Raw genomic sequence first — 14,124 nt, 5'->3', positions numbered from 1 at the left:
TGTGCATTTCCTCAATAAGCCATTAACGTTGTTTGGCCTTTTTACTGTCGTACCTGAAAGGCTGCTTGTGGGTGTTTTCAACCTCAGGACATGTTTCAGCAACACATACGTAGCCAAACTTCATAAGTTCACACACGACGATAGCACATACAATCCAACGAGATATTACTGTCTAGCAGATCAAGACTTTTAGAATGACACCTCACAAGGCATGTTTTGTATAAGCCATATCCTAATTACAGGACAGTGGTGAATATTGGGGTGTCAGGGTGTAACAGAGGAGATTTAGCTATAGATTCGGGTAATGATAACATTACAGCTTTGCTGGCAAGGAAGAAAATGACGTACATTGAAACAAACGGGAAGTGTAACAATGCAGCCACACTCCAGATTGACAGGCTACACACTTGCTGATCTCTTTGTCAGTGTAATACGGGAATCTTCATTTTCCCTGAAACTCTTTTGTAGAGAGCTCACAGCTGACTTTGTTTGTAACCATCTGAGATCACCTGGGTGGCTCTGAAATATTCTGTTGCTTGGGAAGTGGCTGTTCTCATGAGAGAGAGAGAGAGAGACTTCCTTGAGACCTTGGATGACCTCAGAGAAGGCACCAGGTTGGTGTAGTCCACACAACATGAGGTTTTCATGCACTCTCTAAGATTTGGTTGGTTTCAGGCTCAGCCTTTCAAAGTTTGTTTGATCAGCTCGCTCAGTTACTGATCTGGCTTTTAGAACTTGGTGGGTTTTTTTCCCCCAGAACATTGTTCCTTTATTACTTGGGGGAACAGGTTTTCCACCATCCATGATGGAGCCTTGAGGACTCCCTCCCCTTGCAATCTTTCTGGCCTTTGCCTCCTTTTCTCACCCTTAAAGCCCTCCACTAAGCCTTCTGAGTGGGACGGTTTGGTCAGGGCTCCTTTCAGAACCTGTCTGTCATTCCTTTAACCCTCCTGGGATGGGTCTTGTGGGTGAGGTGCTCTGCTGCCATCATAACCTGAACACGGCAGTGAAATCAGTAGAAGAGTGAGGATACGTCCCGTGCTTCCAACAGCACATCTGTTGCCTTCTGCTTGGAGTCCTGCTACCTAGAACGTTAGGCAGCTACTGTTGCTTTTGACTAATGTGGAGCAGTAGCCTGCCCTGTGCTGAGTGAGAGCGAGACTGAGAATCCAGTGAGGTCTTTCTCTGATTGCATCACAGTGCCCAAAGTGGTGGGACTGGGAGCGCAAAGCTGGGCTCAAGCGCTGGTGAGCTAGCAAGCTGCAGAACCCAGGAGGCAGATGGTAATTGCTACAGAACAGCTGCAGTCAGATCCGTGAACTAGCTCTTCGTTTCTTTCTCTTTCTCTCTGTCTTTTCCAGTGAAACGGCTCCAGCAGAGTAACGTTATTCATACGATTTTATTGGGGCAGTGGTGACGAGGCTGAGCAGGTAACACAGTAGTGATCACATAAGTGACCCTGGAGCTGCTGTTGTTGCCAGGCTGTTACTGCCTAAACTCTGCAAGAGCATCTCAGGGACCACGTCTCACTCCAGTGACGTCTGTGAAAGGACCACGGCGGATCCCTGAGAGGAGAGTCAAAGGGAGGTTGCTAGCAAATGAGGGCTACGTCTTCTCGTCTCTAATAAAATATTCTGGAATGTTCTAGAACTCTGCTTCTGATAAGCATCCAGAAGGTGGAATACTGTTCAAAGAAGTCTAGATGGCCTCCCTGCACCTTCCTCCCCCCAAAACAGACATTTCTGCCTGTACTATTCCCATTCTCCGAGAGCACTTTCCTACCAGGAGGCAACAGGGCTGGCCCGTCCTGATGTTTTCTTGTGATAAATGTTACACGATGCAGCCCCTAATCTAGAGATGTCTGCTCCCAGAGCAGATGTTAAAAACATTTATTAGAGTGGTGCGTTCTTTCCACTGATCAGAAGCGGTTGCGGTCATATCTAATTGCACTTAAATTGTTTCAAGATGATCTAGGGCTGTGTGACTCCTGGCAGGAATGAGTGGCTGATTGCTGCCATGGAGAGCATACATTGGTCCCCAGTGAGAGGTCAGGAAGGGATTTATTTATTTATTTATTTATTGCACGAGTGTTCAGTGTGGCATTTTGGAACTAGCTAGCTGCTGTGTGGGAGTGTATCACTGACCTATGAAGCATCCTGTATTAGCCACAATAAGAGGCAGGATTCAAACTAGTTGGCCCAGCAGTGTGACCTCTCGTAGTGCTGGTGTTCTGTCACGGATAGTGTCTGCACTAATCATTCCACTTTTCTGCTGACCAGAGCTCCTTCGGGCAATGAGCTGCTTAAAATGCAGAAAGCAATCGATTTCCCTTGGCTTCTGAGGCCTGTATTCAGGGTTCAAGTCTCTCTTCTTCTTCTTCTTCTTTTTTTTTTTTTCCAGTTTAACGAAACAGCATCACAAGCCCCCAGTGCACCTGAGTTCACTGCTTCAAAAGCCACGGGGAGAAAGCATTGGCTGCATGCCAGTTCCTCCAGCACCTCCAAAAAATATCTCTGAAGAGGCTTCTGAGGGAAATGAGACTCCGCTGCCATGGGCCACAGCCTGGCTTGACAGGCTGTCAGGGATTTTGCACATTTGCTCACATTAATCAATTTGGGATAAACTTTAAAGGAGCCGAAATGCCTGGTGCAGCATTAGAGCTAGTTAAATGTATCCATCCATCATCTGCCCAAGAGCCCTGCTTATTGCTAGAAATATTTCCATATGGTGAAAGACCTTTGTTTGTTTTTGTAAATGAGCTCTCTCAGACTCCCCTCCTTCTCTCTCCTCCTATGTCCCAGGAATAATCTGGGATGGGGGGGATTTCTCACAGCCTTGAAGACTGGAGCTGAGTATACAACTTGGCAATGAATGGCAACCCAGTCCTATCAATGGTGTTTGGTTTCTGTTTGGAAACTAAGGTGCTTTTGTGCCTTTGTGGTGGACTGGGGCTTGGGGAGAGCTGGCAGAATCAGGCGCTAGTCTGTATTGGAGACCAGAATAAAGTGAAAAGGATTGGGGACAGGAGGAGGAAATAAGACCTTTCCCCTCCTGTGTTCCTGTCATTCATGCTGATGAGAGACCTTCCAAAGGGCTGGGGGATTGAATTTGTGCCCTAATGTTTTTAGGATGCTTCTCCAAACTAACTGAGCCCCTCAAGAAAACTGGACTGGAAATGAGGCTTTCTCCAGAAGTTTTTTAATTCCTCTAGCTGGGCCAAAACTACCGAGAGACCAGCTTCCCGGGTCATAGAATCATAGAATATCAGGGTTGGAAGGGACCTCAGGAGGTCATCTAGTCCAACCCCCTGCTCAAAGCAGGACCAATCCCCAACTAAATTATCCCAGCCAGGCTTTGTCAAGCCTGACCTTAAAAACCTGTAAGGAAGGAGATTCCACCACTTCCCTAGGTAACCCATTCCAGTGCTTCACCACCCTCCTAGTGAAAAAGTTTTTCCTAATATCCAACCTAAACCTCCCCCACTGCAACTTGAGACCATTGCTCCTTGTTCTGTCATCTGCTACCACTGAGAACAGTCTAGATCCATCCTCTTTGGAACTCCTTTCAGGTAGTTGAAGGCTGCTATCAAATCCCCCCTCATTCTTCTCTTCTGCAGACTAAATAATCCCAGTTCCCAGTCATATTTCAGTCCTTTTCCTTTGTGGTGTTTTATTTTTTTAAAAATGTTTATAATTTAATTTTCTTTTAAAGATACAGTGGAGATATGATCCAGAAGTGCAGCGGCCCATAAATGAAAATCAGTAGTCGAGAAAGGTTCTTGTCGTTTGGATTTAGAGTAGAGCTGGTTGGAAAATGGAATTTCTGTCCTATGAGAAATTCTGACATTTCAAAATTTGTTTCCGTCCCAATTCATGATGAAAAGTGGAAACTTTTGCAGAACAAAAACTCTAGAAAATGTCTATTCATCAACATCTAAGGGACCTTGTTGAAACATTAAAAGTCTAAAATAAAATATTAAATATAATGGAAAACATTAAATACAACACATATATAGAATTTTGAATTAAGATTTTATTATATGAAAGTCGAACGAAGAAAGTCAAATTGAAATATTTCATTTCAGTGTTGAATTGTTCCCTCAGATTTAATTGAAATCGACACATTCCTGTGAAACATTCAGAATTTGATAAAACAGCATTTTGTAATGGAAAACTGTTCCACTGATCATTTTTCAACCAGCTCTAGTTTTGAATGAATGATTGGGTCATTTTTTAGACCGAGCTGGGGCAGAATACTCAACCGACGCAGCTCACATGACTGGCTTTTAGCAGTGGCTCACTGCTATCATTAGGTCCCAGGATAAGCACTCGGGATTTTGTATTGCCTGCTGCAGTGCGTTGCTGGCTTCTTTTTGCACATCTCAGATGGTGATTTGGAGCAGGGCTGGCTGGAAAACAAGAATTCCATTTTGCAAAACATTTTGTGGTCGCAGCCGTTGGGCTTCATTCTGCATCAGGAGGAAACCGAGAGCTTTTGAATTTTTTCATGAAAAAACAGAGAGACTGACCCAAGAATAGCTCAATAGAAGACCCAAATTCAAGTCCCTGTGTTGCCTGATTTGGAACAAGGACTTGAACCTGGACCTTCCACGGCCCAGGCGAGTGCCATAATCTCTGGGCTGTTGGTTATTCTGGGGTGTCTCTGGTTAAACTGAGACAGAGAGAGAAATTCCAGCCTGGGCCTGATAAACTTTCCCAATGAACATTTCATTGAAACCAGTAATGGTTCCGTGAAGAATTTGTTTTGACTAATTGCATTCTCTGATGAAAACACATCTTGTGGGGGGAAAAACCCTCACCAGCTCCAGTTTGGAGTCTATAGTGACCCAAGTAAAAAAAATCAGTCAGGGGCCACTGACAGCCCCAACGAGGTGTGTGGGGGGGTCAGATGCTCGGGACTTCCCCCCCCGCAGAGGTGCGAGCCGGTGCTTGCGGCTCCAGCCTGGAGGGAAGGAGGGCGGAGACTTGGGGCTTCCCTAGGTTCTGGGGTTGGGCCAGAAATGGGTTCAGAGTGTGGGAGGGGGCTTTGGGCTTGGACCAAGGGGTTTGGGGTGCAGGAGCGGGCTCAGGGCTGGGACAGGGAGTTGGGGTGCAGGAGGGGGGTGCAGCTCGGGCTGGGGGTGTGGGCTCGGGGGTGGGGCCGGGAATGGGACAGGGAGTTGGGGTGCAGGAGGAGGTTTGGAGTGTGGGCTCTGGGTGGGAGCTTGGGTGTGGGAGGGGGCTGGGGCAGGGAGTTAGGGTGTGGGGGAGGTGCAGGGTCTGGGAGGGAGTTTGGGTGTGATTGCCGGCCAATGGGAGCTGCGGAGCTGGTGCTGGGGGTGGGGGCAGCACACGGAGCTTCGCTGATCACCCCTCCGCCTAGGGACCACAGTGACATGCCGGCGAGACCCGAGGGCGGTTGCGGGGGACGCTGAGGCTCGGGACATCTGGCCCACAGCACAGAGACTTACCGCGGTCCGGATGAAAAGAAGCGGTGGGCCGGAGGTTCCCCACCCTGGTCAAACACTTTGAAAGGAGCATGGTAAAAAAAAAAAAAAGGCAGTGCCCGTTGCATCTTGCTCCTGAAGGGACTGATCCAGTGCCCACTGAAGTCAGTGGAATCCAGTCTATTGACCTTGGTATGGATTAGGCTCTAAATGTCCGTCAAGCGGCTGCTGCTCACATTAAAATCCAGAGGAAATGCAATGTCCCCAAAATACTTCCATGACTAACCACCAAAAGTTATGTTTGTGGCATATTTTTGAGGTAAAAGCAACAAATCAACAGGATTTGAAATATCCTGGTGGCTTTCTTGGAGGGAGTTCAGAGCGTAACAGAAATGATGATTAAGGGGCTGGAGGGACTGATTTATGGGGTGAGATGAAAGTAGCTAAATATGTCCAGCTTGGCTAAGCGGGGGATAAAACAAGTCTGTCAGTCACTTAGGAGGCCGTGAACAGCCAGGATTGAATGAAATATCTGGGGCAGCGTAGTGGGGTTCAGCGCAAGGACCGAGGAGATGAAATTGAGAGAACATGTTGGCTGAACATCAGGAGATGTTTCCTGACCCTGAGATCTCTTTGGCTCTGAGATATTTTCTCGCCAAAAGCAATCAAAGCCATATTACTTTTGAAGTTCTAAACTGAACTGGAGAAATCACTAGAAACTGTCCTGTTCCAGCAGTTTTTTCTCTGGGCCCCCGTCTAGGGACTGGGTGGCCTATTAAATCTTTTTGTTTTCTAGCCTCCATAAGATTCAATTTTTATCGTCTGTTTAACATCTGCCTGTCGTCATCTGCAGGGATTGAACCCAGGTGCTCTGGATCCAAAAGGATAAGCTGCATTTTGTTTAGACCTGGTAGCAGATTGGGAAACCTCTATATATATAGTCTTGCCAGAGACAGAAGAAGACGGAGCCCATGCCATGTTAGCATAGGTTACAGCTGCATTCTGTGTGGTATTCTGCCTTCCCCTTCAGTTAGTGATGGCTCTGTATTCTCAGAGACAGGCAGCATGTCAGACCTCTTTGGTGGCCTCCTCTGTTCTGCTGTTTCATTCTATTTGACGATCTCCTGACCTAGGAGGCTCCATCTCCAGAGCAAAGGAATAATCTTACGTGAAAATGGAAAATAGGAAATCACTACAGGTTGAGTCTCACAGCTCATTATTGGCTCTGTGGGGCAGGAGCTGGCACCTGGCACAATGGGACCCCGTCCCCCTTGCTGCTTCTCCTCTTCTCACCCCACTCAGTGCATTTCCATTCTTCTGACTCTTCTCCTTCTTCTGGGGAGACATGCCATGGCCCAGCCCCTTACCTCCCCCCCACACACACACACACACTTCCTCTCCCTCCTCACCACTGCTCTTTCCACTGTATGTCTTCTCTGGGCAATCATTCATGTGGCTGCGGCTGGCGTCTTGATGCTGACGAATGGCAAATCAACCTGCCCGCTGCCATCAGATCCTGCATACCTGCCTGTCAATCTGACATCCCAGGGCTGACACGTTGTCAACTTAAACATCACACAACCAAAACCGATCACCTTCACTTCCCTCTCAACCCCTTCCTCTCTCCATCACTATCACCGCTGACAGAGCCACCCTCCTCCCCGTCACTCAGACCTGTAATGAAGGAGCCGGCTGTGACTCCTCTCTCCTGCTTCCCTCACACATCCAAAGGGAACCCAAATCCCTCCGTAATGTCTCTAAGCTTTGTCCTTTTCTTTCTCCCTCTCTCTGGATAAAATTCTCTAGTCCAGGCCCTCATCATTTTGCGTTTGTTATTACAACCTCCCCCTCTCTGGCTTCCTTGACCCCTGTTTTGTCTCCCTACAGTCCATATAAAAAGCTGCCCCTAAAATATCTTTTTCATCCATTACTCTGATCATCTTTCCATCTTTGAATCCATTCACGGGCTCCCCGTCTTCTACCACATCAAATGAAAGGTGGCGAGATGGGTTTGAGAGGTGGGATTGAATGGAAGGAGAAAACTTGGGAACAGATCCAAAGAATTCAAGAGCAGAAAGGCACCTTAAAAGCCCTGCATAACTCTGCCCTACCAAATTCTTCTCCCTGGTCTCATTTCAAGTTGCCTCCCAACCTGTCTGCTCCACCAACAACGCCAGCCTCATCCACCTGTCGATTCGGCTTTTCACATCAACCTCACCATGCGGCCCACTAGGAGTAGAATGGCCTTCCAGAGCTCATTCACGAGGCCTCCTCTCTCCACATTCAAATCCCTTCTGAAACCCCAGATCTGCTCTGACACCTGTAGAGAAAGTAGTTGACCTGTACTGATGAATATGAGGCATTACTGGGCAGGGGAGAGGAGTTGGGGGAGCCATGTCAACTTTATTTTGTCAAGACTTGGCAAGCACGTCCCTGGCCACTGTACTGATATGTTGTAGCCCTTTCCCTTTGTGTCTGTCTTTAGACTGTGAGCTCTTCGGGGCGTGGGCGGAAAGCTGGAAAGCTCGAAGCACAGAGTGGGTGCTGCTGGGTTGATAAATAAGAAGAGCGGCAGCTTTAGGGTATGTCTACACTGCAAAGAAAACCCAGTGGCTGGTCCATGCCAGCCAACTTGGGCTCACGGAGTTCGGGCTGCGGGGCAGTTTCATTGCGGTGTAGACTTCTGGGCTCTGGGATATTCCCACTCAGCAGGTCCTAGAACTTGGACTCCAGCCCAAGCCCTGTCATCAACACAGCAGGGAAATGGTCCCACAGCCGGAGTCCTACGAGTCCAAACCAGCTGGCACAAGCCAGTCACAGCTATCTAGTTTCTGTGTAGACACACCCTGAGCGGGTGTTCTCATCCAATGTGATAGAAATCGTGAAGCTGACAGGAGTGTAGCATTGCTCCTGGTGTCTTGGCTGCAGAAGCATGTGCCATGCTTTGGTTGGTATAATAGACATGGGTTTTTTTTTTTACATGCTCTCTCTTTTTTTTCCCCCCTCTCCTTTTAGCAATCCTCATTTTACCAGCTTCTCCACGCAGGCTGGCCGGTGAGTGTCTCCTGTTAAGTAAGTCTACGTAGGGATGTGGTGGGTTCTCCAGCACCTGAATTTTTTTTTTTTTTTTTTTTTAAATCAAGACTGGATGTCTTTCTAAAAGATATGCTGTAGCTCAAACAGAAGTGACAGGCTTGACCCAGGAATCATTGGGGGAAATTCTCTGCCCTGCGTTATGCAAGAGGTCAAACAAGATGGTCTTAATGGCCCCTTAAAGTAGGAAATTGGGAGAATGCCACCAGAGTACGTCAGGAAAGGGTGGAGTGGCTGGGTTGCACTTTTGGCTCATAGTTAAGCCTAGGATTGAAGGCTCACAGAAACAAGAGATGGGAATCCAGTGTTACGCCCCTTAGAAGCTCTGTCTTCCAGAACCTCTGCTGGCTCCCCATTCATTTTCAGAATCAGTCAGAAATGAATCCTTTTTTTTTTTTTAAAGAAACCCATGTAATTATTCTGCCCACGTCACAGTCCTTTTCTCTGTATTATAACGTTCCTCCAGCCCATGTGTTGCATGGATTTTGTGCTCTAAATCCTCTAACATGGTCTCAGATTTTTTCTGTATGATCATTTGGAGTCTTGTCTCTTTCCAAATAGTTTTGATTTCTAAAATATGTTACTGTTTGCCTTTATTTTTCAAATCTAGAGACATCCAGGACCACGTGGGCTGCCGGGGCATCCGGGGAAACCAGGATTACCTGTAAGTATGAAAAATCCCCTCTAAATATGTCCGAAGAAGCCAAGCCCTCAGTTATCCCATCAGACATTTCTGCTTTCATTGGAAGTTTTCAGAGGCAATGTTTAGAGACACTTGAACAATTTAGGCCCCACAATTGAGCTGCCTTTACATTTGTTACTGTCAGATTGTTCGTATTGCTATAACTAAAGTTTCAGTGCTGGGATTTTCAAAAAAGTTGGAGCTGGGTGAAAATCAATTGAAGTTGGATGCCTGACTCCCTTAGGTTCCTTTGAAAGCCCAGCCCAGCCCCTCAGCTGGCATAAGCTCCATTGACTTCCTTCAGTGAAACAATGCGCATTTACAGTCATTGAAGATTTTGTTCGTGTGTGTGTGTGTGTGTGTGTGTGTGTGTGAGAGAGAGAGAGAGAGAGAGAGAGAGAGAGAAACGGGGCCTACAAACCCCATATTGAGTGTGGAGAGAGGAGAGTCTCTCCTGTTTACAAGCAAGCAGCTTGATCACAACCCCACGCAGCTGCCAGTCATGGAGGCAGGCACCCACAGCTGAACCCAATTGAGGAAACAAGGCCTGCAATAAAGGGGAGAGTACAGCTAAGGACGGGGAGGCTGGAAGGTCTGGGCTGGCAAAGTGGCAACAGCCCCGCACCAGGCTGCCTCCAAGAAAATAGCCAGGAGACTAAAGGAGCCTGCAAGAGTAAAAGGCTGGCAGGCTTAATTGGAGATGAGGATCCAGGAACTGGCCTGACTGAGAGCAAACTAAGGAGGGTCAGTCAGGAGAAGCAGAATCCCCTCCAGAGACCACACCTTGAGACGGTGACTGTGTGTGTGAAGTTATAGTAGGTTTACAGATCGTTGCCATGTCCATATCAAGAGACAAAATGATAATCATTACAACAGTGAGCTTTTGTGTAGAGTATCATTAGACCGTGATCTCATCAGATGTCTCTGTTGAATAGGGTGTTACCATCTTACAGAAACAACAAGGAGTCTGGTGGCACCTTAAAGACTAACAGATTTATTTGGGCATAAGTTTTCGTGGGTAAAAACCTCACTTCTTCAGATGCATAGAGTGAAAGTTACAGATGCAGGCATTATATACTGACACATGGAGAGCAGGGAGTTACTTCGCAAGTGGAGAACCAGTGTTGACAGGGCCAATTCGATCAGGGTGGATGTATTCCACTCCCAATAATAGATGAGGAGGTGTCAATTCCAGGAGAGGAAAAGCTGCTTCTGTAATGAGCCAGCCACTCCCAGTCCCTATTCAAGCCCAGATTAATGGTGTTAAATTTGCAAATTAATTTTAGTTCTGCTGTTTCTCTTTGAAGTCTGTTTCTGAAGTTTTTTTGTTCAATGATAGTGACTTTTAAATCTGTAATAGAATGACCAGGGAGACTGAAGTGTTCACTTACTGGCTTTCGTATGTTACCATTCCCGATGTCCGATTTGTGTCCATTTATTCTTTTGCGGAGGGACTGTCCGGTTTGGCCAATGTACATGGCAGAGGGGCATTGCTGGCACATGATGGCATATATAACATTAGTAGATGTGCAGGTGAATGAGCCCTTGATGGTGTGGAGCTGATGTGGTTGGGTCCTCTGATGGTGTCACCAGAGTAGATATGGGGACAGAGTAGGCAATGAGGTTTGCTACAGGGATTGGTTCCTGGGTTGGTGTTTCTGTGGTGTGGTGTGTAGTTGCTGGTGAGTATTTGCTTCAGGTTGGGGGGTTGTCTGTAAGCGTGGACTGGCCTGCCTCCCAAGGTGAGAGTGTGGGATCATTTTCCAGGATAGGTTGTAGATCGTGGATAATGCGCTGGAGAGGTTTTAGCTGGGGGCTGTATGTGATGGCCAGTGGTGTTCTGTTATTGTCCTTGTTGGGCCTGTTCTGTAGTAGGTGATTTCTGGGTACCCGTCTTGCTCTGTCAATCTATTTCCTCACTTCCCCAGGTGGGTATTGTAGTTTTAAGAATGCTTGATAAAGATCTTGTAGGTGTTTGTCTCTGTCTGAGGGGTTGGAGCAAATTCGGTTGTATCTTAGGGCTTGGCTGTAGACAATGGATCGTGTGATGTGTCCAGGATGGAAGCTGGAGGCATGTAGGTACGTATAGCGGTCAGTAGGTTTCCGGTATAGGGTGGTGTTTATGTGACCATCACTTATTTATGGAACACTGACCCATAGGAACCCTCCTACCAACACTACAAGAAGAAGAACTCTGCGTGGACTCCTCCTGACGGCCGAAATGACAGACTGGACCTCTACATAGAGTGTTTCCGCAGACGTGCACAGGCTGAAATTGTGGACAAACAACATCACTTGTCCCATAACCTCAGCCGTACAGAACGCAATGCCATCCACAGCCTCAGAAACAACTCTGACATTATCATCAAAGGGGCTGACAAAGGAGGTGCTGTAGTTATAATGAACAGGTCGGATTATGACCAGGAGGCTGCCAGGCAAGTCGCCAAGCCCACATTCTACAGGCCACTATCCTCTGATCCCACTGAGGAATACCAAAAGAAACTACACCATCTGCTCAAGAAATTCCCGGCTACAGTACGGGAACAAATCTACATGGACACACCCCCAGAACCCCGACTAGGGGTATTCTATCTGCTACCCAAGATCCATAAACCTGGAAACCCTGGACGCCCCATCATCTCAGGCATTGGCACTCTTACAGCAGGATTATCTGGCTATTTGGACTCTCTCCTCAGACCTACGCTACCAGCACTCCCAGCTATCTTCGAGACACCACCGACTTCCTGAGGAAACTACAATGCATTGATGTTCTTCCTGAAAACACCATCCTGGCCACCATGGATGTAGAAGCACTTTATACCAATATTCCACATGAAGATGGACTACAAGCTGTCAGGAACAGTATCCCTGATGAGGCCACAGCACGCCTGGTGGCTGAGCTTTGTGACTTTGTTCTTACCCACAACCACTTCAAATTTGGGGACAATTTATACTTTCAAGTCAGTATGCACTCATACTGCAGTGGCATGGCCCCACAGTAGGCCAACATTTTTATGGCTGACTTAGAACAACGCTTCCTCAGATCTCGTCCCCTAGTGCCCCTCCTCTACTTGCGCTACATTGATGACATCTTCATCGTATGGACCCATGGAACGGAGGCCCTTGAAGAATTCCACCTGGACTTCAACAATTTCCACCCCACCATCAACCTCAGCCTGGACCAGTCCACACAAGAGATCCACTTCCTTGACATTACAGTGCAAATAAGTGATGGTCACATAAACACCACCCTATACCAGAAACTTACTGACCGCTATACGTACCTACATGCCTCCAGCTTCCATCCTGGACACATCACACAATCCATTGTCTACAGCCAAGCCCTAAGATACAACCGAATTTGCTCCAACCCCTCAGACAGAGACAAACACCTACAAGATCTTTATCAAGCATTCTTAAAACTACAATACCCACCTGGGGAAGTGAGGAAATAGATTGACAGAGCAAGACGGGTACCCAGAAATCACCTACTACAGAACAGGCCCAACAAGGACAATAACAGAACACCACTGGCCGTCACATACAGCCCCCAGCTAAAACCTCTCCAGCGCATTATCCACGATCTACAACCTATCCTGGAAAATGATCCCTCACTCTCACAGACCTTGGGAGGCAGGCCAGTCCTCGCTTACAGACAACCCCCCAACCTGAAGCAAATACTCACCAGCAACTACACACCACACCACAGAAACACCAACCCAGGAACCAATCCCTGTAGCAAACCTCATTGCCTACTCTGTCCCCATATCTACTCTGGTGACACCATCAGAGGACCCAACCACATCAGCTCCACACCATCAAGGGCTCATTCACCTGCACATCTACTAATGTTATATATGCCATCATGTGCCAGCAATGCCCCTCTGCCATGTACATTGGCCAAACCGGACAGTCCCTCCGCAAAAGAATAAATGGACACAAATCGGACATCGGGAATGGTAACATACGAAAGCCAGTAAGTGAACACTTCAGTCTCCCTGGTCATTCTATTACAGATTTAAAAGTCACTATCATTGAACAAAAAAACTTCAGAAACAGACTTCAAAGAGAAACAGCAGAACTAAAATTAATTTGCAAATTTAACACCATTAATCTGGGCTTGAATAGGGACTGGGAGTGGCTGGCTCATTACAGAAGCAGCTTTTCCTCTCCTGGAACTGACACCTCCTCCTCTATTATTGGGAGTGGACTACATCCACCCTGATTGAATTGGCCCTGTCAACACTGGTTCTCCACTTGCGAAGTAACTCCCTGCTCTCCATGTGTCAGTATATAATGCCTCCGTCTGTAACTTTCACTCTGTTCATCTGAAGAAGTGAGGTTTTTATCCACGAAAGCTTATGCCCAAATAAATCTGTTAGTCTTTAAGGTGCCACCAGACTCCTTGTTGTTTTTGTAGCTACAGACTAACACGGCTACCCCCTGATACTTGACATCTTACAGAGTGATCCTCTCTACACTACCCAGGATGTGTTGCTTCTGGTGACTTTATTAAATTGAGTGAAACTTCTGACTACACCTGCATGTCAAACCAGGCACTTCTACCCAGTAGTAAAATTCAAAACAATTGGATAGGTGTGCTGGTTGTTTTGCCGGCGAATGTACTTTTTCTGAGTATCAAATAGCTGGTAATCCAAGATCTATGCATCTGTTTGTTCTTTGTCTGTTTTGCTGGCTATGTATTTGGTGCATTAATTTTTCCATAGCAACAACCCCCCATATGTGTTTTTCACTTTTTATTGAGGCAAAGTTACAATAAAACATTAACATACGACATTGTACATTACTTGTTACTTTTTAGGATCAAGTTAATAGTCAAGCTAAAGATTCTGGCTTGCTGGCTAGGGATCCCTCCTCCTCTGAGAACGCTGAAAAGGGTGCC

At 46.9% G+C, this 14,124-nt stretch overlaps 1 protein-coding gene across 1 annotated transcript in view; it reads left to right on the top strand.

Moving 5' to 3' along the window:
• LOC128825394 (collagen alpha-1(I) chain-like) overlaps window positions 1-14,124 on the top strand; it is a 244,043-nt gene that overhangs the window by 135,730 nt on the left and 94,189 nt on the right. The window contains exons 10-11 of the mRNA XM_054007881.1: window positions 8,462-8,500; window positions 9,150-9,203. Coding sequence (XP_053863856.1) covers window positions 8,462-8,500; window positions 9,150-9,203 — 93 coding nt within the window. The remainder of the gene's footprint in view (window positions 1-8,461; window positions 8,501-9,149; window positions 9,204-14,124) is intronic.

The sequence above is a fragment of the Malaclemys terrapin genome, chromosome 17, assembly GCF_027887155.1.
Source record: "Malaclemys terrapin pileata isolate rMalTer1 chromosome 17, rMalTer1.hap1, whole genome shotgun sequence".
Classification (NCBI taxonomy): Eukaryota; Metazoa; Chordata; order Testudines; family Emydidae; genus Malaclemys; species Malaclemys terrapin.
Note: the sequence above shows the minus strand (reverse complement) of the source record. Positions and strands in the feature narration are given on the sequence as shown.